The sequence below is a fragment of the Dermacentor andersoni genome, chromosome 6 (assembly GCF_023375885.2).
Source record: "Dermacentor andersoni chromosome 6, qqDerAnde1_hic_scaffold, whole genome shotgun sequence".
In the NCBI taxonomy this organism is placed as follows: Eukaryota; Metazoa; Arthropoda; class Arachnida; order Ixodida; family Ixodidae; genus Dermacentor; species Dermacentor andersoni.
The window spans coordinates 691,883-718,556 of record NC_092819.1 but is presented as its reverse complement, the minus strand read 5'-3'; the positions used below and the strand labels follow the sequence as shown (position 1 = coordinate 718,556).

At 44.5% G+C, this 26,674-nt stretch overlaps 2 protein-coding genes and 1 long non-coding RNA gene across 11 annotated transcripts in view; 2 read left to right on the top strand and 1 right to left on the bottom strand.

The window, feature by feature from the left end:
- The window catches only part of LOC126521192 (intermembrane lipid transfer protein VPS13A-like), an 820,642-nt gene extending 813,690 nt beyond the window's left edge, over positions 1-6,952 (top strand). For both annotated transcript variants that reach the window (XM_050169804.3, XM_055065737.2), the window contains 2 exons: positions 1,611-1,737; positions 1,812-6,952. In XM_050169804.3, coding sequence (XP_050025761.2) covers positions 1,611-1,737; positions 1,812-1,952 — 268 coding nt within the window. In that variant the 3' untranslated portion in view covers positions 1,953-6,952. The remainder of the gene's footprint in view (positions 1-1,610; positions 1,738-1,811) is intronic.
- LOC129382202 (uncharacterized) lies at positions 859-20,091 on the bottom strand. Of its 2 annotated transcripts, XR_011895065.1 has the most exons (3): positions 18,636-20,091; positions 13,424-13,675; positions 859-1,357 (listed from the first exon to the last, which is right to left on the bottom strand). It is a non-coding gene; the product is annotated as an uncharacterized lncRNA (long non-coding RNA). The 2 variants fall into 2 exon arrangements; XR_008610290.2 differs by having other exon boundaries at positions 13,424-20,091.
- Positions 20,092-22,578: 2,487 nt separating this feature from the next.
- The window catches only part of LOC126521196 (zinc finger protein 277), a 49,726-nt gene continuing 45,630 nt past the window's right edge, over positions 22,579-26,674 (top strand). For 3 of the 7 annotated variants that reach the window (XM_050169812.3, XM_055065735.2, XM_072288620.1), the window contains exons 1-8: positions 22,582-22,795; positions 22,886-23,072; positions 23,151-23,245; positions 23,320-23,402; positions 23,471-23,562; positions 23,629-23,693; positions 23,764-23,809; positions 23,904-24,036. In XM_050169812.3, coding sequence (XP_050025769.1) covers positions 22,771-22,795; positions 22,886-23,072; positions 23,151-23,245; positions 23,320-23,402; positions 23,471-23,562; positions 23,629-23,693; positions 23,764-23,809; positions 23,904-24,036 — 726 coding nt within the window. In that variant the 5' untranslated portion in view covers positions 22,582-22,770. Of the gene's footprint in view, positions 22,796-22,885; positions 23,073-23,150; positions 23,246-23,319; positions 23,403-23,470; positions 23,563-23,628; positions 23,694-23,763; positions 23,810-23,903; positions 24,037-26,674 lie in introns of all 7 variants that reach the window. The other 4 variants (XM_055065732.2, XM_055065733.2, XM_055065734.2 and 1 more) reach the window with 3 other exon arrangements.

Genomic DNA, 26,674 nt, shown 5'->3' with positions numbered 1-26,674 from the left:
GGGAACAAACGCGCATTAATGACATCTTAGTTGAAATCAAGAAAAAGAAATGGGCATGGGCAGGACATGTAATGAGGAGGGAAGATAACCGATGGTCATTAAGGGTTACGGACTGGATTCCGAGGGAAGGGAAGCGTAGCAGGGGGCGACAGAAAGTTAGGTGGGCAGATGAGATTAGGAAGTTTGGAGGGTCAACATGGCCACAATTAGTACATGACCGGGGCAGTTGGAGAAGTATGGGAGAGGCCTTTGCCCTGCAGTGGGCGTAACCAGGCTGATGATGATGATGATGATGATGATGAAATGAAATTGCAGATTAGAATTGGGTAAATATGGTAATCATTTAATTGTGAACTGCCACTTTCGCTTGAAAATTTGCTGAAGACAGGTCAGAAAGCGGCATTTTTGCCTGTATATAGCACGCCTTTGATGAAGTTACTGTCCATCAGGGTTGGCAAGAAAGACGCTGCAGCCATCCAAGTCACAATTCCAGTGGTTATTGGGCCAGCCATCCAAGTCACAATTCCAGTGGTTATTGGGGTAAGGCATGTGTATGGGGACCAGTCAAGTAGGAATTTTTCAGTGAGGGCCAATTTGAGTATCGAAATAATGACGGCCTTCACTCATAGAAGGGTATGGATGCTGGCCAGGACATTCTGTTAGGATCAAATTATGTGAAACTTCAAACTAAGTGGAGTTCAATTAACGAAAGTCATCTGTATAAGTATAATAGAAGCAGTGTGACGCCTCTGTTAATTGTTGGTGACGTATGTCGGGAAGTCACGCCAAAAGAACATGATGTTTCTCTGCATGAGAGTGGAAAGCTGGTCTAATTGGTTCTCATGCAAACATAACAGGTGCACTTGCTGTCAACTGATCTTTATTTGTACTGGTACAATGTATAAAACACACAGAACATGGTGAACTTCGTGACACACATCGGTCAGTTGCTCAGCCACCTTGCAGTGGAAGGCATAGTCAAAACTGCATAAATCGAGAAAGCAAAGATCACCTTTGGAACAAAAACAATGTTTTTGTTCAAACACAAAACAACAAAACAAATGCAGAAGTTGGCAAAAGGAGCCAATGAAGCAACTGAAAAAGCCTACAACAAATAACCGGTAACACCATTTGCCTGAAATAAGCGCTTCATTACAAACACCATTTCTGCATGGACTGTAGGCTGATCTCATGGCAAGCATGGTCGCTGCTGCAGAAGATACTGATAGTCCTGAGTAGATACAATGGCCACTGTGGTTGAAAGCATGTGGTCTTTCTCCTGACCAATCAGCTTAACCCTTGGGGTGTTGTGCTGTAGATTCAGGTGGCAGGAGACTCACAAAATGTGCCCTTCACCCTGTCAGCAAAGAAGAAAAGAAGCCGTGTAATCCACTGACAGACCCCACAGGGAAGCTGGCCTCTGCACTCAAATCTAGGCTGCCATGAGCTTAAAAATGGCAAGGTGCTGCTAAGCACTTCTGGTGCCATTAGGACAGGCGTGCATGTGCTCTGCACCTAGTGAGATCAGTCTGCTGTGGATTTGTCTGTTGCTTGTGGAAGTGAGTACAACATTTTATACTAAGTGTATGCATTCACCCTCCTCTTGTTAGGCATGTGTTTCTCTTGGAAAGATGTCGACCCTGGGGTGGCTGGACAATCCAGTGGAGCATCCGACTGGAGGACGTAGTCTCGGTGCCCGTCATCTCTGGCAGCAGCCTTGTCATACGGGTCAGACAGGTGAGGTCCAAGAAGAACTGTCATTGTGGGGTTGCCCTGAGCAGCTGCTCTATTAAGGATCTTGTTTCTCACAGGATGAATCCATAGCAAGTTTCACAGGCAGTGAGCGCTTCCTTGTTTGCCAAGATCAAGATTTACTCAAGTGGCTGAAGCTGAAAATTGAGAAAGCTCTGCTGTTTACCATGGAAGAAAGGCCCTGCTCTCTTGATGGCTAAGTCAATTGAAATAGCTGTTCATTTTGTGCTGCTGAACTGTATGATTCTAGGCCCTGCCTTAAGACAAAGGCTTTAAAAGCAGCAAGCACTCAAATACACATATGTGCTTGTCCACGCAAAGCCAAAATGAATTTGTCTGTACTGCTGGTATATCAGGTGTTTAATCAAAAGCTTAAGAACAGTGCATTAGGGATGTAATTTTCAGCAATCTAGTCATGGCATTGGCCATCAGGAATTGTGCTCTATTGATTTGTCTACTTTGCACACATCCTTGTGGAATTGACACTGGTGAGTGCTGTAGCAGGTTGGCACCAGTTTGGATCTTGCATGATATATTTTGGTGCTGCACAGCTTTCTGGCAACATATTGGGATGCTTGGCTTGGGATTACACTATAGAGGAACAACCAGCTTCAGTTCCACAGTTACAAAGGGTTGCTAAAATAGTCAACTACTGTATTTCAGTTTAAACCCATCGTCAGTTGTCACCCACTTACTAATATCCAATGCAACAAACTAATATTTGTTGCCGAAGAAATGCCCTCTTTATCTCTACTGCACTGTTCCAGAGGATTAGCTCTCAACACAGAAATCTGCTCTTTTTCAATGGTTATGTTTTATTTTTTATATGAAAATATATTGGCCACAATCTATACTGTGATACATCAGATCAGGTTGAGCAAAACGAGAACAAGGTGAAAGCAGGAGCCAATGTTTCGACAAGTGGACTTGTCTTGACTTATGTCAACTTATGTCGCCTTGAAAAGACAAGTCCACTTGTTGAAACGTTGGCTCCCGCTTTCACCTTGTTCCCGTTTTGCTCATTGTCTTGAATTTCCATCTCCCACCTTCCCCCTGTTTTCCCTGAATCAGATCAGGTTGTAGTTTTAGTGTCTGTGTTTTGAAAAAAAGCTAAGCAGAAGTACTGGGTGCACAGGGTATTTGAGAACACAACTTTGGAAAACACTCCCATTACATCTCTCTAGGCATTTATCCTCATCAGCTGCTCTGTCACTTATCTTGCATGATTGTTCAGAGGTAGCCATTCTGACACAGGGGATGAAAATACAGTGCTCCAAGTTGGTTTAGCCTAACCAAGGCAACTTGGAGATTCCACCTCACAAGATCCTCTGTCCTGAGGGTCAGAAAAAGCGCATGGCTTTCAATGGCGACAAGTCACTTGTGGTGAAGCGATAAGAACACTGAAAGCACACCCTCCTTGTTCCCATAACTTAAACCTACTAGGCTGCATGTAGGATGTCTTTAAAATTAAATTATAGGGTTAATTGCCAAAACCACTTTCTGATTATGAGGCACGCCGTAGTGGGGGACTCCGGAAATTTGGACCACCTGGGGTTCTTTAACGTGCACCTAAATCTAAGTACACAGGTGTTTTCGCATGTCGCCCTCATTGAAGTGCGGCTGCCATGGCTGGGATTCAATCCCGCGACCTCGTGCTTAGGAGCCCAACACCATAGCCACTAAGCAGCCATGGTGGGTAGAGAATGTCTTTATGAGGTAGACTAGCAAATGACCACACAATGTGAAAAAGTGACTGGAAGGTCCTGTTGTGGAATTCTCAGCAATGCAGCCATTTTCAAGCCAAATTAAATCAGTTTTTGAGGCTCAAGGTGGTTTCACTCAACAGTCAAGGAAATTGGGCACAAATGTACTTATTTTTGTATAAAATATTATTGCTTTTTCTAAAGTTGTTGTAATGTTCTCAAACTCCTTGCCCACCCTGTAAATAGTGATAAAGCTTTCCAACACTTTTTTCAATTTTTTCAAGCACTGAAGAAAAAAAAATGCTCAAGTATAATCTGTGACTTTACTGAAGCATACTGCAATTAAATAAAATCATAACGATACAGCACATGTTTTGTTGCTGTGGCTTTCAACTCTTCTAAGTTAGACCAGGCTAAAGAAAATAGTATTGTGGACTTAGCTGGAATTAGTGCTAGCTGCGATATGCCTGTGCTATGTGGGGAAACAGTTGATTTTTGAAGCGAATGAATGTGTGCTGTAAACAACTTTTTATGGTTTTTGAGTGGCATGCAACGTGTTTTCCTGGGCACTATATTAATTATTCAAAAACATTACATTTGGTTGCAAGTGCAAAATACAGAGCTTACAAGTAAGTTGTTGCAGTATACCACTAAACATGCAGAAAATGATTCTTCTGCACCCTCTTACCATAGCTTCTGGTCCTCTTATTTTTCTGCTATTTAGGCTTTTGAAACAATGGCTATCCACACAGGAAGCATCGAGACCTTTCTTATAAGCAATCACCTGATCAATTTCCCTTCGAAAGTAAGCTGGACTTGTCAGGCACTTGAAGTTAGGACGAGTTTTCGCGTATTCTTAGTACTTCATGCAAAGAATGTTTGCACAGGCTACACGACAGGGAGAATTTTACATAATACCTTATACAGTAGAACCTCGTTGATACGATCCTATTTTGTATGGTTTACTGCCACCAATGTTTGCAGTCAAGAACGCAAGAAATGACTCACTACAGTTACACTTCTTCTTTATCTTGTGATATGTTCATGAAAAACACGATGCTTTGGCACTAATATTCAATATATCAACAAATTGCAATCGTATGATGCGTTTTCTAGCTGACGCAAGCTGCAATGATTCTCACCGAAGCTTTTGCAGGAAGTCAAAGCTTCCTGCGAAAATTCTCCTCCCGAAGAAGCTGCTGATTTGGGCTGAAGTCGAGGAGTGCGAATGTAAGCTTGGTGAAGCAGCAAGAATAGCAGTATACATGTTGGGCCGCTTGGTCCCCATTAGATCGACATACATCGGCGTCTCATGCTGCAACAATTCACGCAGCGCTTCGCAATATATAAATGTCAACTACAGTCGAGTCCGCTAAATTTGTTTTGTGATTTTAGATTGTACATTTCCCAGTCTGTTTTTTCTTTTGTTTCTTTTTTCCAAGAACGTACAAACGAGGTTCTGCTGCACACATTTAGTTCCAAGCACTAAATGTGAAGCACAGGAGGCACATTCAAGGAAATACATTCCAACTTCTTCAGCTAGGCCACTGACAGAGTGCAAGGAAAGACCAAAGGAACTGCCATTGACCTCTCAATGCTGCTTCCATTCTTACCAGAGATGGGCTCATGCTGTGAATAGATCGAGACATTGAAGTATTGTGCACGTGCAAATTTTTAATAATGCCTGAAGGCAGCAGTGATTAGCAAATTACATGAGGATAACATTATATTCTTTTCTTCCTGTGTTACGACAGATTTCAGCACCATACTAAAAAAAAAAGTGAAAATAAATGTTCATGAAAACCCTGAAGGCACACAAATCACTTTGGACTCTCTCATTCAAATAATTGTCATTGCATTTACGAATATTGACTAGGTCTTTATATATTACACAATTATTTATTTTCATTTAACTTTCCTCAGATATATCTTGTGCGTCTCAAATAATTGACACATTGGTTCTCGTTGATGTAATTTAATCTTGTGAAGTGCAATGTTCACTGAGATCTATGTTAAAGTAATCACAATCACATGACAATGCATTTATCTCTTGCATACACTTACGAATATGGCTACCATATTTTTGCTCTTAGTATCACAGTGAAAACAAATAAATATATTAGAATAATAACTTTATAATATGTACTGGCACAGCAATGCAAGGTGACAGTGTGTGCGAACTGTGTGGCACACAGCTTGTCCATGTTTGTCACAGATTAAGACTCCATTATGTCCAAAGATTGTCACACATGACTGTAGCGGTAACTTGGAATGCACGACTCGAGAGTTTCATAAACATGTTTTAATTTCTACAGTACACTACATATTCGAGAAAACAAATTGAAGGTATTTGTTCAGTATTTATTCACATCATTTTGGTTTGTCATTTCTGCTGTATTTTAAGTTTGCATAAAGTTAATTTTTCAGCATAATTCTGGAATTCCAGCAACAAGACAGCTTTGAACCAAATGGAATCATGCATGCTCTATAAATGTGGGCACACCACCATATCTTTGCTCTGAAACTTTTCATACATCAACTGACCACATTGCGAGTTAATTTGGTGGCCTAGGTATCTTAAATATATGTGAACGCATTGGTAATGGGCAACTCTCGTGCTTTCACAGATGCTCACTTTACACAGTGTCGTCTCTCCTAAATAACTTATTTCTAAACATTTCAAGGTTTCTTGTAACTCAAACTCTCAAATTAGGCTGTATTGCCAACAAGGATTGGTATATGTTTATTTATATATATGTGTATAGGTAGATATCTATCTTTGTTTATAATTATGTGTGCTTGTATTAATTGTCTGTATGATTTATTTTAGGCCTTATTTTTCATTTCATCTTTTTTGTGCGTGTACTGCATTGCTGTCATACCAAATAGGTCGGGTCCCCTGTCAAGCTCATCTGAGCTTTTTGTCGCAGCTCCTGCTCTCAAGGAAATAAAACTTGAATTGAAATTCGATGCTCAAGCAACCCAAACTAAAGCCTGTAAGGATGCTATACTTGAACATCCCTTTATGTTTTTCCCGCATGGCTTGTGTCTTCTGTCCTAATATACGGCTTCCATGCTTAGTACATGCACAGTGGAGGAAGTCATAGTTACATAGTAGTGAGAGAGATGGCGTGAGTGTTTCAATACTAGTGCCACCTGATGGCATGGGTACTCAGCTGCAAAAGGAACTGGCTTCCTTTCATTTTGGCACGGGGACGGCGTCGCGTGCAGGCCAACCACACACTTTTTTGAGCGCTCCATGGCACCGATACGCAAAGCCTTTCCTAATCACTCGAATGCATCTCCATTCACCTGACTGCACTTGCGATTGACTTAGGAATTGGTGTCTTGCATGGGGCAAACCTATTCATTTGGTATGCTTCCATGGCAAGTCGAACCCCCTCATTTCCTCAGCCTGTTCCATTGATTGTGTGAAGTTTGGCTAGCTGGCATTTTTGTGTGTGAAAGTGCAATAAATTCCATTTTGTTCATCTGCACTACCATGTGTTTTCATTCCTTTGTAGCCAAGAGCACTTTAGACCCCACAAGTCCAATGTTCCAGAGGATTGCATCTGTTAGGTAATGGACAACATATGTGCAAACTCATTACTGCAGCACTTGCATTACACAGGGCTGCATGCTCTTATTAGATGCACTTTTGTTCATTTTTGACTACACATGCCTTGTGGCAAACTGCATGAATAAAAAAAATGATAATGCGGCTTATGCCACCTTTTCTGTGTGTGCCTCCCAAATAATTAGCAATTGAGTTTCTTAACCTCTGTGTATGAGAACTTTGCCAGACCTCCTTGGCACTGTTTTCTGTGTGCGTCTCTTTTTTTTTTTTTGGCTGTTTCTTTTCTTAAATACGATGCACCAACTACTCCAACAACATGTTTTACTAGACTTGGCATACTTAATTATTTGCATTAATTGAAAGGCCTGGTGCTGCCATTTCTTTTCCTGTGCAGATATTCATCTGTGTTTGAAAAAGTGCAGCACTTCCTGCCATTAGCGCAACATAGAGAGGGACAGAATTGTATCGTTAGAAAAGGTGACTAGCAGCCTCAGGGTGGTGGTCGATAGGCTTACACTAGAGTTAGTTGAGCTCCGCAGAGAAATCACTCATAACAAGTTTGTTTCGTCGGAGTGTCCGTTGGCTAATGAGGTTCCAAAGTCTGTGGAGGTGAGGTGATAAGGCTAGAAAGCGGGGCCCACCATTGCCCAGCTCCCAAAAAGAAGACCCTTTATCCGTCGAACCAGTTGCAAACCAACGCGAAGTTTGAAATTAAGGAAGCTCTCTCTACCTTTAACGATAGCGTCGGACAAATCAACGACCGACTTAGTCGTATTGAGTGTAGCAAGGAGGAATTGGGAATCGGACTGCAGAAGATTAAGACGTATCTTAATGAGATGATAGTTCTTGTCATGGAGAAAATCTGCCCCAAAGAACTACCAATGCAGGGCAGGTCTCGCAGTAACTCTCATTTGAATAAGATATCTCCAAATAATCAGGGTGGTACCAGCTAATAGGAATTTCCGAGTTTGGCAATGGAACTGCAGGGGAATCAGTCCTAAAAGGGCTGCCCTTCTGCAGTTAATTAAATTCGAGGCTGAAAAACCACACGTAGTTATGCTCCAAAAAACACTGACGATCGATCTCTTCGCAGGCTACAAGGTGGTCTTTTAGAGGAGATAGAGGCAGGGGTGTCACCATTCTGATAAATGGGAAGATTTCTTATGTCCGACATTAGCTCCGCACGCTACACAGTAATATTGAATTTATTGCGGTTGAGATTGTTCCCAACAGTTACCTAGGCAATAGCTGCAGCATATTTCTCCTCAATTTATACAGCAGTCCTAAAGATTCCAGACAGTGCTTGAAATCCATCCTAACCAAGGTCACTAAACTTGTTAGGGAGTCTCCTATGCTTGTTGGGGGGGACTTCAGTGCACCTCACTAAGCGTGGGGATACCCCTTCCCCATCAGCAAGGGGGAGAGGCTGTAGACGCACGCTTCAGACCTTAGTATAACACTTATTACAGACCCCAAACATCCAACTAGATGCGATACCTCCTTGTGCGGGTACTCTACTCCCGACTTAACTTTTGTGAGGGGGATTGAGGAGTCCATTTGGGACAATACCAACATTGATCTGGGCAGTAACCATTATATAATAACAATCAAACTTGAGTAAGTCGCTATGAAGCTAAGGGAATATAATTTATTGATTGGGACAAATTCCATAAATTGAGAACCCCCCCCCCGCCAACACTCGCCCCCCGCTACAGCTGATCCGCCGCTCTAAAACTGGGTAGAGCAATTCAGATCTGACATCAGGGCGTCGGAGAGGGTTATTATCACGGACGTCCAAATGGATAAGATGGACTTCAGGTACGCTCATCTCCTCGAGGCCAAGCAATCGATATTAGCACGGTGGAAAGGTCAGCGGTTGAACAGGAGACTTTTAGGGAGAGAATAGCAATATTGAATAAGGAAATTGAGGAACACTGTAGAGTTCTATGCAGACAGCAGTGGGACGAGGTAAGCCTCTCTCTGGATGGCAGACTCCGCAAAGGCGGTGGCTGGGGACTCCTGAAACATCTCTTGGATGAGAGTGGCTCCAAGTCCAAATCCGCTCAATAGTCGCTACTATGCAAAATTATTCACCAGGCGAAAAAAGAAATGGCGGATAACAAGCTGTTGGATGACCTAGCTAGTCAGTACCTCCCGCTCAAGGGGACGCCATCGTTCAACCCCCTTTCGATCGGATACTCGGGGTCTCCCAATCACGCCCTTGACGGAGATTTCTGGGAAGGTGAAATTCGCCTTGCGATTCAGGAGCTTAACAGTAGGTCTGCCGCTCGCGAAGAGGGCCGCATTCCAAATGAATAGAAACACGCACGTACGGTACTCATTCCTAAGCCGGGCAAACCTCTTGGGCTTGCAAACCTCAGATCGATCTCTCTGACGTCATGTCACGGTAAGGCCGCAAAACATGTTGTGCTTAACCGGCTCGCAAACCATGTGGAGGAGAACAAACTTTTTTATTTATTTATTTATTTGAGAAATACTGCCAGCCTTCAGAGAAGGCCGTAGGCAGGAGTGGACAGTACATATGAAAAAATGATCAAAAATAACAAGACAAGAACACATTACACACGGCTCGCACTACGCACTGAAGAGTAGCGAAAGACCGATAGTTTGCACGTCACTTGCATACAAACCCATGCTACAGATATAAAAATTGTACAATGATATATTGACAGAGTGCTTGACAAGGAAAGATTAAATCAGAACACGGACCATTCAAGCTGCGCATGCGCGTCGCTCGATATGACAAACTGCTGTAATTCATCACTTATCGAAGCATTTTGCGGGAGAACCATATATATATGTCGCGAGATGATAAGTGTTGCTGAAAATCGAAGGCTGATGGAATTATAAAGCACTTAAGAATGACTGCATGGTGGGCTTCTCGACAATGCATGCACTGAGACGGTTCCATTCTCGAATAGTTCGAGGAAAAAATGAATTACTGAAGCACTCGGTTCTGCAGGCGAATTCTTTAACCTTTTTCGAGTGATTTCCTCGTGTGGAACGACGAGTCACCTGTTGAATGTACAATTACTTATTGATACGCAAATTATCATGATATATTAAATACATATATTTCAACCTATCACGATGACGTACGTCTTAGTTGAAGTGTTTCTAAATTAGCTTTTTCTAGCAGCTGAGTCGGAGATGTGTGCCAGCTGTATGAATTAAAGACGAATCTTATTGATTTTCTTTGGACACTTTTGAGTTTACTTATATTTAATTCAGTAAATGGGTCCCATAAGACGGAAGCATATTCAAGAATCGGCCTAATAAATGTTTTATATGCCAGTAACTTTATTTCTTCTGTCGACTGACGTAGGGAACGTTTCAGATACCCAAGCTTCTGCATGGCCTTTTTTTGTATGTAGTTGATATGTGTGTTCCACCTGAGATCAGGCGTGATCATGACACCCAAGTATTTATAACTCTCTACTGAAGAAAGACTGCGGCCATTTATTGAATATTGGAAGTGTAGGGGAATCCGTTTTCTTGTTATTGTCATTGATATGGTTTTCTTCTCATTTACCTTCATTTGCCACTCAGAGCACCAACGGTATATTTTAGATAGAGATGAATTTAGAAGAGCCTGGTCATTCGGATACTGAATTACATCATACAATATACAATCGTCAGCAAACAACTTAGTTTTCACTGGTATGTCTTGAGTAATGTCATTAATAAAAATTAAAAAGAACAGTGGTCCCAGGATGGATCCCTGCGGTATGCCTGACAAAACTGGGGCCGGACTGGAACTAATGCTGTCGATGGAAACACTCTGCTGTCGCAATGAAAGATATGCTTCTATCCAGGATATTAATGTAGTGTTCTTGAATATTGATTTCATTTTGATAAGCAGTTTAGGATGGGATAAGTACGCGATCAAAGGCTTTCTCGAAATCTAAGAATATAATACATGTCTACCTGGCCTTATCTAATGATGCGGCAAAATCATGAACGGTTTCGAGCAGTTGTGTTACCGTTGACAGGTTCTTACGAAAACCATGCTGTCTGGAATCGATCAGGTTGTTATTTTCAAGAAACTCCGATATATGTTTAAAAATGACAAGTTCAAGTGTCTTCACACATGTGCATAAAATGGAGATCGGCCGGTATATCGCAATACGTGATGGATTTTGTGATTTAGGAACGGGGACGATTCTTCCATACTTCCAATCATGTGGAAGTTCCGCTCGCCGTAAGGATTCTTTAAATATTATGGTTGAATATTTCGAGCACCATTCGGCATACCTAATGAGGAAAGCATTCGGTATATGCCGTCTATTCCAGGGGATTTTTTGCTGTCCACTTTCAAAAGAAGCGAAAGAACGCCTTCCTCAGTTTTTGATACGTCACCTATAGCAGGGCATTCGTGAGGTAGTGTAAGGTGTGGCTGATTGCCGTCATCTTTCATGAACACTGAACAGAAGTAATCATTGAATGAACTCGCAATGGCAAATGGATCCGTAACAGGTCTACCATCAATACATAGCTAGATTCGATATTGTACCCTTTTTTTGTTTGAAATGACGCCAAAATTTTGCCGGGGACGAAAGAAGAAAGTTTTTCATAGTTACACTGTCATAATATAACTTAGCATTTTTGATAGCGTGTTTTAACTGTCTGCACATGTCGGAAAGTTTTTGCGCGGTATCTTCGGAGGGACTACGACGAAGTTTCTTTCGGATCTTTTTCGTCTTTCGTCCCAAGCGTACAATGTCTTTGGTCATCCATGGGTTTGAGCGTTGCACACACTTCACTCGGAATGGTACGAAATCTTTTATGCACCTTAAAACAAGGTTTTTGAAGAAAAGCCACAAATCATCAACGGAAATTTCCCCAGACTCAGAGAGGACAACAAATTGTGAATGCCTGTTTCTTGATTTTCTTTATACAATTGAAATCTACATATAAGCTTACCATCTTATGATCGGATATACCGTCAAGAACATACGTTTTCGGGCTGCGATTAAGGATGCTATTGCTGACAAGAAAAAGATCTAAAATAGACATGGTTTCCCCTTCCGTGTTGGTTCGGTAACTAGTTGTGTTAGGTCATGGAAAAGAATAATATCAACAAAAGGCTCGGCAGAGCTGCATAAGGGGTCTGGGAATTTACTGCTCCAGTTTATGGACGGTACGTTAAAATCGCCACCGAGAATCAAATTCCAAGAATAACTTTTGCTAGCGCATAAAAACTCATTAAGTTTCTCAAAAAAGGAATTACCTGAGTTAGGCGGCCTGTAAAATCCTGCTACTACGAGACTGAGGTCATCAAGAAAGACTTGTAAGATTACGTTCTCGATACCTGGTACGCCAGGAAGCTTCTCCACGTGTAGCACTTCTTGGAAGATAATTGCGACACCACCGCCTCGGGAATCCCTATCCGTGCGGTGAATTTGATAGCCCGGTGGCGTTACCTCATCGTCGCTGATTTCACTGTGCAGCCAAGTCTCGGTTATTATTATTAAATGTGGTTTGTACGTCAGAATGATGCTTTCTATTTCTTCGGACTTATTCATAATGCTACGAGCATTAAGGTTCAGGCAACAAAATGGTTGTTTATTGCCAGTTTCAGTTCATTGCTTCTTACTGACGTCAGGCTTTCTAACAGGAACCCTTTTATTTACTGTAGCATCCCATTCGAACAGTTCGTCATTAACTTTAATTTTGTCGTAGACCAACTGGGTTTTTCCGCCTGCTTTTCTTAATTCTGAGGTGCTCTGCCAGAGTTTCTGACTTTCAGTCTGGTTGGGGCTGAGAAATCTTCCGAAATCGAGACCTCGTTCCCTTTCAGCGTGCGACAATTTTTCAAAATGGCCATCTTTTCAAGATGGTCCGTCAGTTTTATTATCACGGGACGGCGTTGAGTTGCTTGTGGCCTATCCTGTGAATCCGTTCCACCGAAGAAACAGTCACGTCTAGGGTCTCGCTAAAAGCGCCGTTAACCACTTTTTCAGTCAAATCATCTGTCGTTTCATCATCTTGCTCTTTTACACCGAACACAATAATGTTATTTCTCCTGGATCGGTCTTCTAGTTCTATCAGCTTACTTTCCATAGTTCGAATAGTCCCTTCAAGCCTATAAGCACCTCAGTTTAACTTCTGTGATAGCTAATGTGGCTGCCTCAACAATATTAAGCTTGGATTCAATTTCGTCGAGTCTGTTTTGGATGCTTTTTTGCCCTTTAAGTAACTCAGTGAGTTGTTGGTCTACCGTGGGACCAGGATTCGGTTCCACGTCCCCACTTATTGGTAGCGATAGTACATTTCGAACATTCAAACAGAGAATGCAAAAACAGTGTGGGCACGTCAGCTGGAAAAAGCACGGGTTGTCCGATTTCACAGTACAAGCTTCGTTACTAACCTGCATGAAGAACAGGAATGGATTTAGCCTCATGTTGACAGGAGGCCAGCCGACGTGCCCACTGAACTGTCGTGACCAAGGCGGGCTCTTTATAGCTGCGGGGGACGTCGATAGTCCACGGCGTGATGAGGCCCAGGTGTCGTTGTAGTGCTGCCAGTCATGTGCATAATCTTGAGCAGGGGCGGTAGCGGTGATAAACGGCTGTGCTCCATCTTGTAATGCGCCGACCGTCACTGTCCAGCCAAGAAGGAACTGCATGAAGAACAGGAACGGATTTAGCCTCATGTTGACAGGAGGCCAGCCGACGTGCCCACAGGCCAGCCGACGTGCCCACGTTCCATACACCATGAGCGGATTCAGTCCAGGACTTTCGACCCAGGATGCTATGCTTAGAATTAAGAAGAGGCTCATAGAAAGGGTCACTTGCGATACAAGGGTCATACTCAGTCTTGATGTAGACAGGGCCTTTCAACACTGTACGCCACATCGCAGTTCTTCAGGCCATTTTGAATTTTAATCTTGGTGAACACTTTTTCCGCTATATTCAATCTTTTATGAACGGCAGAACCGCTTCCTTGCGCATTGGTGACTTAAAATCAGAACTTTATGCACTAGGTGACAGGGGCACTCCATAGGGCTCGATATTGTCTCCCTTCCTGTTCAATCTGGTCATGGCCAAGTTGGCCAAAAGATTGTTGGACATTGAGGGGGTCGAACACGCCATTTATGCCAATGATGTTACTCTGTGCAGTGCTGGGAGCAGCGACAGAGAGTTGGAGGCTCGAATGCAGGAGGATCACGGAACTCTACCTTTCTCTAGCGGGCCTTAAATGCTCGTCAAGGAAATTGGAATTGCTCTTTTACCATCCTTCCAAGCCAGGACGAAAACCCAAGGGTTGGGAGCAAGATAGTAGGCGCCATATTGAGCTCTTTGACATGAGTGGTAACCACATCCCTGAAGTAGGGTCGATCAGAGTCGGACTAAGATGACGGATCCAATGGCTTGATGATACAAAAGATAACTGGCAAAGTGGAGAATGCTCTACGAATGTGCCAATTAATAGAAATAGAGGCACGAGCGAGGAATGTGCCATTAGGCTCATTCACGCTTTCGTCCTTTGTCATATGTTGCAGCTATGCTCGATTGGAAGAAAACAGAAGAGAAACTCCTCGATACCACCATCCTTCGAGTCTTCAAGGTAGCCCTGGGGCTACCGTTCAACGCATCCACCGAGCTTTTTGAAATTAATTAATTTTTAAATTAACGTCCACCCAGTCTTTAACCAAGGGAGAAGGCTCGCCCCTGCAAAGGCTCTTCTTGCCGAGGCTGCTACGGATGCTGTCCTCATAGATGCCACCCAGGTCATGCCACCCAAGCGTCAGTCGTGACGCTTTTTGGTAGCCGTAATAGACGCCCACGAACGAGTCTGCAACACACTGTTTACACCAAGAATCCGGAGGTTGCCGAACAAATGGTCATTGCACTCACTCTGCTAGATCCACAGCGCTTGGTAATCTATAGTGATTCTAGGACAGTCACTCGCAGCTTTGCTAGGGGGAGTGGTAGATGCAAAGGCTTCCAAGTTACTCGAACGTAGATCCATTAGCCTCCACTCTACAGTTTGATTCCTAGCTCATATGGGCAATTTTGTGGGAGGACATTGGAACCTTAACGAATCCGCTCATACGGCCATGCGAGGACTTGCCAGCCGCACTCCCCTGCAGACCCCCTTGTCTCCTCCTAAGGCCTTTAAAGATCAACTTCAGACATGTAATGACCTCGCCAAGCACTTCTATTTAGGACGTAGAGAATTCTCTCTTCCAAAGAAGGGACTTAACAGGGCACAGTCAGTCACTCTCCGCTTGCTACAGACGAATTCGTACCCCAATCCTTGGCGTATGACCCGAATTGACCTGTGTTGTGTCGGCAGCGGCAGGCAAGTGGGGGCCCCCGGCCAGCGAACGCGCGGCGAGCGCCGACGCAGTGAAGGATCTCGGAGCTAACTGCTCCCGATGAAAACCGGAATGAAGACTCAGCCGACCCTCGGCCGTTTATTACTAAAAAGGACTTCACATGCCAGATGACACCTCCTGATTGGTCCCAGCTCGTCACATGACAGAAAGGGGTGCGCCATCTAGCTAAACTACTACGAAACATAAATGTATGATAACACAGAGATCTGACAGGGGCGACACTATACTACAACCTGGACTACAACAGATCATTCAATTGTGCATAGTGTGACCGACACGTGAACTTGGGACACATGTTGTGGAGATGTGCAACGCAAGCCTGGAGGACAAGAACAAGTGGGATGACACTTTTAAGAGCAGCGAGCTACAAGACCAACTCTGGGCTGCCCAGAAGGCCCACGAAGGGGTGGAGAACCTAGAGCTCCCCGTCCCAACGTTGGAGGTGCCGTCTACACCTTGAACAGTCGGGTGTCCTTCAGGACCTTTTCGGAAATAAAGTTTCACCATCACCACCATCCATATAGAAAGGTAATGTAATACCCCACATCCCTTTATTTCCTCATCAACATACTCAAGAGTAGAACAAAGACCAGTCTTGAGAAGCTGGCATTCCACATGAGCTATATGGAGCATATAAAGTATTTATTTATTTCACCCTCAAGCGCACAAAGCTTTAGAGAGGGGAGTGGGGTACATTAAATAAAAACACAAGATATCAAATATAATATAATCTACAAAAGATATGAGGAAGCAGTGTTAGGCTAACAAAAAAGAAAGTTAGAGTTAAGGTATAACGCGAGAAACAGCATATATATAAAAAAATTAACATGTATGCACGCACACACACTTCACGCATCATCAAATAAGTAATTGTGTATGGTTGCACAAAAGTTGTGGCCTGACATGAAAACGATATCGGAGGGAACGTGGTTCCAGTCATCGGACGTGCGTGGAACGAAAGAATAAAAAAAAAGTGTTAGTGCAGCAAGTAGTGACGTGTACCTTGTGGTGATGTTCTAAGCAGACTGAATGATAAGATGGGGTCGTAAAATGAATTTAGCTTTGAAAACTTGATGATGGAATACCTTATGGAAAAGTGTAAGACAACATGCCTTGCGACGTGAGACAAGTGACTGCAAGGAAAAGATGTGTTTCATCGACGTGCTACTACTAGTGTAGTGGGATAGATAATATAAAATGTGCTGCATTATTCTGTATCATCTGAAAAAGTTAAGTGCAATTGAGAGGGCTCCCAAATAGAGCATGCATATTCAAATTTTGGGCACACTAGTGTTTTATACATTGCTAGTTTCACACTTACAAGAACACAACTAAAGTTACGTCGTAGGTATCCTAGCATGCAATTGCCATTGTTAACGTAGTTAATGTGATCGTTCCAGCTCAGATGTTATATGAATCCCCAGTATTTAAAACAAGTAACAAATTCTAGAGTAGCGTTTAGGTTATAAATAGCAGGAAGTCTGCTAGTCCGTGAAATGCGCAAAACTTCGCATTTGTTAGTGTTTAGTTTCATGTACCAAGTTCTGCACCAATGAGCAATATTAGAGATATCAGTTTGCAGAGAACAAACTTCTAGGTTACTTGAAATTTCACAGTAAATATGACACAGTCATCTGCAAAGAGGTGAATTGAAGAGCTAACACAATCGGGTAAATCTTTAATATAGATGAGGAAACGCAAAGGACCCAACACAGAGCCTTGGGGCATATGCCAGAGGTAACAGGTGACTGCAGTGAGGTAGAATTATTGGCAGCAACTTACCGTAAGCGATTAGTTAAACGGAACTCAATCCAAAAAGTTACAATTTTGCTGTTGATATTTAGGCTCCTTAGCTTGGAGAGTAATAGGTGGTGGTTAACCTTGTCAAAAGTCTTGGGAAAAGTCCAAAAAGATACAGTCGACCCAGGAACCACGATCTAGAATGGTGTGTAAGGAATGGGTAAAGCATAGAAACTGTGTTTCACATGAGAACGGTTACCTAAATCCATGCTGTGGCTTCCTAAAGACGGAGTTAGAGTCTAGGAAGGTGACCAGATTAGAGAAGATTATATGCTCCAGAACCTCGCATGGTATGCTACTGAGTGATATTAAATAAATAAACTTGTATTTTCTTAACTCTTCACGAATATATAAAATTGAGTAGGAATTTTATTTTCGTTGAATGAATCTAACTGTGTCTCGCTTGAATTAAAAAACGCGTTTTTCTTTCCCAATGTTTGTTCCCTCCAAACATAGTCGCGCTTCAATCGTGAAGCGCGATCGCTTCACGATCGCGCCCGCGTGCAGTTCGCGCTGCGCGGCACACGTCTCTTGTTTGCGACGGTGCCTCGCTTGACCGGAAATTATTATTGTATTGTTAACTGTCACGACAGCAATGTAAACACGAAAGGGTTGATGCCACCAGTGAAATTCTGCCGATTCACAAGAAAATTGTACGAAAAAAGCATACGACAGACAGGGATTACTGCGGTGCGCCGAGCGAAGTAAACAACTGGCAAACGAAGCGAGCTCGTTCATTGATCACTCCTGAGTGTATGACGGTGTTTATATGTAACCCACATGAATTTAATAATTACTCGGTACATAATCCTTTTATTCATATAAAAACTAAGTTGTTCGACGAGCGCTTGTCCTGTCTTCTTTCTCGTGCTTCGTTTATGTGTGCGCTGCCCAAGAATTGAAACCACTTCTCTTGTATGCGCTAGCAGTGGCCGAAGTTCATGCGTACCGAGAAATTGAATATGTGCACGATGCATTGAACATGACCGGAGTTCATTCCCGCTTCACCACTGCACCGATCGATCGAGTTACTGGACGATACACGCCCGCGGCTTGGTCGCGCCGGCATTGCTGAAGCAGGAATGATTACTAATACTTTCAACTTCCGTCTCTTGAGCACTGTTAAAAAATGGCCAAGCTGTCTACATTGCTGCCTCTATTCCATATTGTAGGGGACGCACTAGTTAAAGTTGTGTGCGCATGTCGTACTTGTGCTATGCAGCGATATATTTTCTTTATTTCCGCACAGTGTCGATGGAAGTCCGTTGTCGCCATCAGAGACAACACGGATTTGTAGCAAACATATTGTGAGAAACTGCAAAAATGACTTTAGCTCGTATATATGTGCCGTATGTATGTGCCGCATCGTATATGTGCTGACGATTTTTCCGGAGGTACATACGATGTCGTTTCCAATCACCTGCTCAGCGTCACTTACATGGTTAAGCAGACGCTGCCCTTTCACCGCATTGCAGCCATAAAAATAATCGTCAAGCGTGCCGATCTTCTTAAAGGCAAATAGAAGCGTGTACAGTCTGTTTCACACTTAGGGGAAAACTTGGAACGTATTGCATCGCGATGTGGCAAGCAATGGAGTCGTGCGGTGGCAGCAGCTCGAGCAGGCGCAGACGCTCGAGGGGCGGAGTCGTGATCCGCGTCGTCTGCTACGGCGGCGCGTGCTGGCCGCATTGTTGGGAAGCGTGCTACTGTCAGGGGCAGTGCACGTATATTTCTTCACTGTGTGTGCTACCGTAATAAGCAGCGACAAGACGCACCAAGATGTGCGCGCAACGTGTTCAGTCTTTGTTTGACTCGAAAGGAAAACAAAGCACTCAACAATGATAACTATGGGAGTTGAACACGATGAAACAAACGGATACAATTAAATGAACGTTTTAGGTTCAGACAATGAGCTGGAAATGATTTTTCTCGACAATCATTCGCTACACCAGACAGACTCTGCCCGCCGGCGGGGAATTGGACACGTCACGCTCGGAACTTCAGTTAGTATCTCGACATGTCCCCACCCATAGCGGCAGCGATGACAGCGCTCATCCTGGAAGGCAGTGAAGTGCAGAATGACTTGATCAGGGATGTGTTCATTCGCAGCACGTCTCAGTCCCTGACGATGGTGGATCGAAGCCTATCCTCGGGCGACTGATAGAGGGGACGGTGCGCCAGCGATACTTTCAACGAGCCCCAGACATTTTAAATGGCGTTGGCGCCCGGGGCTTGAGGCGGCCACTCCAAGAGAGTGACTGCGCACTCTTCTAGCAGTTGTTGCACAACACGAGCAGTGTGGATCGGCGACCTATCGCGTTAGAATATATAGTCGCCTTCCAGAAACGGGCCGTCAAGAATGTATGGAATCAGTACTTCGATCGTCTATGACTGCCCTGCAGCGATGAACTTACCTTCGAGGCGTATCAGTGGGCGTCGCACAACGCTTAGTAAAGAATACCGGCTCATTTCGCGCAGTAACGATGAGATCGGCGCCCTGCAACTGACAGTAGAACGCTTCCCGACAATGCGGCCAGCGCGCGCCGCCGTAGCAGACGACGCCGTTCAAGATCCCACCCCTCGAGCACTTGCGCCAGCTGCTGCCGCCGCCTGACTCAAGCGCTCGCCGCATCGCGATACAATGCGCTCCGAGTTCTCCCCAAAATGCGAAACAGACTGTACACCGCCCTTCGAAGGAAATGTCCACGCGCACACGTGTAGGCACACACCGCGCGCGGCACGAAACGTGCCCAAACAATCGCAGTGCAGGAGGCAATCAAGGCGGCGCGAACGAGAGATGGAAGAGGGGTACCACCCGCGAATAGAATTTTGCTTCGCATGCGGCGCTCTCAACGGCGGCGCAGCAGCGCCGCTCTCGGTGCCGTTCTTGTCCATACCACAGCGCAGCAGCGCCAGGTTTCCCTCTAGGTAATGTAGTGAGAAACTCTATGGTGTAGCATGCGTTATAGTGCCTAGAATATACTGGCTAGTGTGCCGTCCGCGGCCTCCCGGGTGGCACCGGATGCAATGAATGCCGGCGGCTGCCGCTAGGAGCGCTGCAGTGCAGGTGGGTGCCGCGGCACCATCCGGTCTTCGTAGCCCGCCGTGTTTCCACGTCATTGGCAACCGGGCTGCTGCGCTTTTTGTTTTTATTAAGCCGTAGTAGCAGCACAGTTCAAATGTGGGCAGCTGATTTATAAATCAGGGTTTGTTCTGATTACAACAGGCTTCGCTAGCGCTTGTCGCTTGCGAGAAAAGCGTGTGCTATCTCGGCTTCGAGCGGCGAACCTGATGTGTTTCCATGCTGGCGAAGAGAAAACGTAATTTTTAAGGCAAATGCCTTAGACCTCCGTGTTCCAAGGCCGTGTTCCGAGGTACAGAACATATCACACGATCCAAGGAAGGCCATAAACGAACCAAAGCATGTCCAGCCGTGTATAATAGATGCTAAATGATTTGCGAATTTAATTATTGATTATAGTGATTGGATTAAGGGGGATTAGGTTGAACTTGGGGGATTAAGGTGTATTAATTAAGGAGGATTAGAGTGGATGAAGAAGGATTAGGGTGCATTAAGGTGAATTACAGTAGGCTTTACAAGGCGTTCGCCTTCGTGTCTTTTCGGTGATAGCTAAGGACACTTGTTTTTTATTCTAGCCATGATGGCAGCGTAATTTTTGTAAGGGTAAGTTTTAGGTTAAATTTTTTTTTTCATTCTAATAAAGTAAAGGAATTCTAAGGTTATGTTACTGTTCTATTGATGTTATATTAATGCATAACCATTGAAAACCGCTGTAAATTAACCGATCATCTTTTGAAATGACGAATTTCGCTGTCCTTTCTTTTTATTATATTTGCTGCTATTTCTGCCTATTACCTTATTGTTGTCGTCATAGGTTTGAATGTTTTTGATTGTTTGTAAACCATGTACCCATCTCCTCATAATGCCCATTGGGCCACGAGGATAGAATAATAAGTAAAAAAAATTCCCTGTAAAATGGACTGCACGCGGTGTTCTGTGTACTATACATTTTTTAATACCTGGTAAACACGTGCAGACTTCTTTTTATGTCTTTCATTTAAGCGTAACAAATATTTTATTCTCGCGTAACAACAGTCAAACGCGGGCATATAAGACAGCCCTAGATGAGAGAATGCACACATACACGAAGAAGCTAGATCTAGTGGCAGTGACGCAGTTTAAAGAGCTTCTGCCGTTGCCTTTGCACTTCCCTCTCTCTGTTGATGCCTTTTACAGAAAACCGAAACCTCAAGCTTGGTTGAGGTGTCCTCTGCTGAGAGACAGTTACTGCGCTGCGCTTAAACCCCATTCTTCCTTCCCCAACCAAGAATCTCGATCCTTCCTCAAGCTAGAATACATACAACTTCACAAGTACGTGTTGTCAAAGCTGGTTTTTCATGTTCTGGGCACCCTAGTTGGGGAAAGGCCAGTGTCTGCAGCTGACCTGAAAAATCAGCTAGACTCGCTACATGTAACTTGTGTTTGCTAAAGAACACAGTAAAAACATCTTCCACGGCCTTCACAGCGGTTGACGAGGTCTGACTAAGATAGACAAGGCCTCCATGCATTGTCAAAATGCCTAGTGCAATATTGAAGCAGCGTCGGCACTAGCTTCAGCTTTACTTACGCAAAGGAAGCCTGCACACTGTGGTCAAGAATTTTGGGCAGTGATCTTTCGTGCAACATAACGGTATAGTAGATCAAAGCACTACTGCTCCTTATTTCTCGTTTTTTTCCCTGGTACTCACGAAGAGTAAGGTGCATGCTTAGGATACTCAGGAAATATCGTGGGTATAGCGTAGGGTTTCAGGCGTGGTTTATCGCGGGGAATCTCGTGGACAACGCCGTTCACGGTGATAGAGAACGTGCGCTCGACTAAGCTGTTTTCGAAATGTTTTTTACAAACCACAGCAGTTGGTGCCGGCCTTCTGTCCACTCTCCTGATCATTCTTGCCCGTTGTGCTGCCGCTTCGTATCAGTGGTGGAGTGAACAACGATACACGCCCTTTGTTCGAGCGGTAACCGCTTCGACACAACGGCATAAAGCAGGTCCTCTCCTTGCACTGTCTCTTAGGCGTTTTTTCACCGCCGCCGCATACTTCTTGTAATGACAGGCACACGAACACAGTAGCGAAGCATTCTCTCTTTGAAAACACCAAGAACAAACACGCAACGCTGTAATAACACTGAAAACGGCAACACAGAAACCGACGCAACAGCTGCGAAACTGATATGCGAAGCAGACGACACGCGCAGTCTGCACCCACCCGTCTGGCAGCGACCTCTGTCGGCGACCGTGGGCATTCATTGCAGGCGCCGCCACGCTGCTCCATTGAAAAGAGCGGGTGCACGTTACACTAGCCAGTATATTCTAGGCACTATACATGCGTGTAGCACCTACACATATCCGTTGAACTAACGTAGGTGTTCTGTGCTAACGTGCCTTTAAAAGCTCAATGCTCCTTAACTTTAAAGGACCTTTGGCATGCTCGTGGGACAGGGGTATTAATAGGTTCAGTAACCCTCCGTTGGCGCTCGTGCTCGCCTTCTAATGGCTGCTTCAGCTACTTCGATCGGTGAGCCAAGCGCAGAGCGCAGTGAACACCCATGAAAACTGCTGTGGATCTATTTTGAGTTGACGGAAGTGCTCTTTTGTCCGCTTTTAGAACCGCTGTTTCTGCCATCTAGAAATCGAAGTAAAAAAGACGAAGAGACCAATGAAGTGGCCTGCATTTTCTGTGACATTGCGTTTCATGTCAACAAGACGAGTAACTTCCAAAACTTGTTGACACACCTGCTAAATGCGCACAAGTTTGTCATCACCAATTTCAGTGGCGTTGCTGATCCTCAAGGGTAATACCTGTGTGCACAGGCACCCACGAAACTTCCTGAACCCAGTTCCTGTGCTTACAGCGACTTCTTTCTTTCCAGATATTTTGCGTATTGGAAAGAGCGGTTTCGAGAGATTGCCGATATCAGAGAAGTATGCGTGGCAATGAAGAGTAACAGTGGCCAGAATGATGTCGGTGAGCGTAATTCTCTAGCGTTGAAAGTCTGAAACAAAGATGTCTTGATACATGGGAGGTGCTTGTGTGCGCAGGAACGAGTGAATTCTACTTTTTGCTTTCTGATAAGCTACCTGAAGACGACGATATTCGCAGGAAACTTCGCAAGTCAAAGCTGGTGCGGTACTTGCAGTAAACGGTGCTTATATTTGTCTAAAGTACGGTGCTATGTTTTCCAACATTTAGGATGATGTGCTTGCAAGTCAAGAACTTGAAAGGTCTGACACGTCCTTCAGAAGAACGTGCTTGTTTTGCAAGCAGATTTTTACTGAAAACAGGTACGATAATTACCGTGTGTTGTGCATCACGCTTGAGGCTTGTGAGCATCGGTATTTTAATTGCAGGGCCGCGCTTCTCAATCACATGGCTCGTGACCACAACTTCAGTGTCGGAAGACCTGATAATTTAGGTAAAGTTTAACTTGGTGCCATTGCATTGTAGTACTGCAACAGCTTGTTAAATTGCCCTTTCTTTTTTAGTTTATGTTGAAGACTTCCTTGACGTCTTGGAAGACAAACTGAACAAGTGCGTGGAAGTTTAAAACCATATTTATGCTGTCATTTAGGAGGTATTTTCAGTAAGCAATGCTGTCATTTTTCAATTTTTTTTTTTCATGAAGACTGCAGTGCTTGTACTGTGAGAAGACGTTCAAAAACTGGCAGACATTGAAAGAGCACATGCGGAAAAAACAGCACAAGAAGATAAATCCTCACAATAAAGTTTATGACAAATACTATGTCGTCAATTACACCGTGAGTATTCCTGCATGTTTTGAGTTTATTGCTTCTGGTTCAGCGATGCTGGTAATGCGATGCTTTGCGACTGGTGTTTGTCGAATCCTTGATGACGTTGAAAAGCACGCTTTGTATCGTCGAAGTAGACTGCTGAGCTGTTGCTTAATCATGGGAAGACTGTGATTTATGTCGAAGTCGGATTCAGGAACTACGGTCGTCGGGGTAGATGGGGCAGAATCTGACAGAACAAATGCATTGCTGGTTTCCAGAATTTCTAGATGTACTTGAACTCCTGGTGAAGTTTGTCAGCAACACTTTCGTGTTTCCACCGTGCAGTCAAGCGATTCCTTTTGCGACGCAAATTTCACGGTCGGGCAGTAGACGCTGGTCGCCTTCGATGACGCCTTCTACGTCAGCGGGTGTTTCGGTGCGGACTGAAATAATAATGCTGGAGCGAGGTGGGATGCTCACTTGATCTTCAAGTACACTTGAGGCGCGGTGACTAGGAAGGCTCTCCGGCGGTATCGCTTGATCTTCCGACAGCATTATTGACTTCGACTTCAGGTCGATGATTGTGCCGTGTTGGTTCAGGAAGTCCATGCCTAGAATGACGTCTCCTGAACACTGTTCGAGGATAAGGAAGGTGGCAGGGTAAGTCCAGTCATGTATGGTAATTCTTGCCGTGCATATTCCAGTCAGCGTTGTGAGGTATCCTCCAGCGGTCCAAATTTGAGGGCCTTCCCATGTAGCCTTAACTTTCTTCATCTGGGCGGCAATGTGTCCACTAATGACGGAGTAATCAGCCTCTGTGTAGACTAAGGTGGGGACTGTGTGGCCGTAGAGAAGCACGTCGAGGTCGGTAGTTCTTTGTCTTGCATTTTGGTTCGGTCTTGGCGTCGGATCACAGCTGTGTCGCGTTGACCTGTGGCTGGTATGTGATGTCGCCAGGTGGTCTTTCGTCCTTGTATTCTTTGCTTCCAGACTTCGCCGGGACAGCAGCGTGTCATTATGTCGTCGAGGTAGTGTCTTCGGCGGCGGCGGAGGATCTTCGTCAGTTCGACGGACAGCAACCGCACCTCCATCGGTTGCTGCTTTTAGTTTTCCGGATATGGGCTCGCTGACCGGCCCCGGGCTGGGCCAGCCACCAGGTGCTGTCACCAGGTGTTCGTCAGGCGTGAATCAACAGCGGTTGACATCGAAGAAATGCAAGGTCTCCTTGGGTGCATTAGCCTGCCATGTTTGTTGTTTACACTGTATTGCCTTCGGCATCGGCTCGTGTTTTTAGACTGCACTAACTACCTCAGGATCAGCCTGCATTTTTCGTTCGGTAAAACCGCACTTTTGATTCTGGTTTTAGGCATGTGCAGTTGGAACGAGCGCATCTAGGTTTCATTCCCACCTTTCTCCACTAATTATGCATTATTACTGCTCCGTGCATAGCTCTACGCTAACTTGGTGCATCGTGTTTGTTCCAAGCTTCATTTTGACACCTTTTTCCTTGTCTTGTGTGCACTATAATGCCTCAAATGGACTAATTTACAATGTGAAAGTGGTTAGATACTCAGATCCCACGAACCCCAAATCAGCATGAACTCGCCAAAGAAGACCTTGTCTTCAAGAAATTGGTTGTGGCACATGGCAGGCCTTACGAAATCTCGACTCGCAGCTTACGGCTATACTTAAAGAGAAATATATATACAATCATTGCATTCACCAGTACTAACACATGGGGCAGAAATTTTGAGGTTAACAGAGAAGCTGGAGAAGACATTAAGCACTGTGCTACGAGCAATGGAGTGAAAGATGTTATAAGAGACGGGAAGATAGCGGCATAGGTAAGAGAGAAAATGGATGTAGCTGATATTCTAGTTGATATTGATACATGCATGTTGCGTGTTTCTTGTGGGCGATGCACACGGGTGCCCCGACGAAGACGACGAACGCTCTCTGGCTCTTGAGCTATCAGCTGAACTGGCCAGTGCTGCAGTTATCCTTTGTAAATATACGTTGTAAATAGTCTCCAGTTAATCCTTCGTTCACATAACATTTTGGTGGAGGGTGCTGTTCCCTGTCTTCGTCACTGTGCTCCGCAGCAGCCGCGCCGTCCTGCTTTCCACCATGGCTCCCGGTGATGACACCTCATCTGCTTCTACTCCTGTGACCCCGATAACAACGTATGTTACGGTTACCAATCCCCATCATCCTGGCATATTCTCCGGCCAAGATAATGTCGACGTTGAGGGCTGGCTCAGCCTGTATGAGCATGTTAGCCGAAACAACTGCTGGGATCCTACCATTATGCTAGCGAAGGTCCTATTCTACTTGGGCGGAACTCCTCGTGTCTGGTTCCGGACACAAGAGGACGAGATCTTTAGCTGGGATGCTTTCAAGGAGAAGCTCAGCGACCTCTTTGGAAATCCCACTGGTCGGCAGGTAGCTGCTAGAAAAGAGCTTGCTACCTGTGTTCAATCTTCTACTGAATCGTATGTCTCGTACATACAAGACGTGCTTGCTCTTTGCCAGAAAGTCAGTGAGAAAATGGCTGAAGTTAACAAAGTCAGGCACGTACTCAAAGAGATTGCGGACGTGTTCAACTTGTTGGTCTTGAACAATGTGTCCACCATCGACGTCATTGTCAAAGAATGCCACCGCTTTG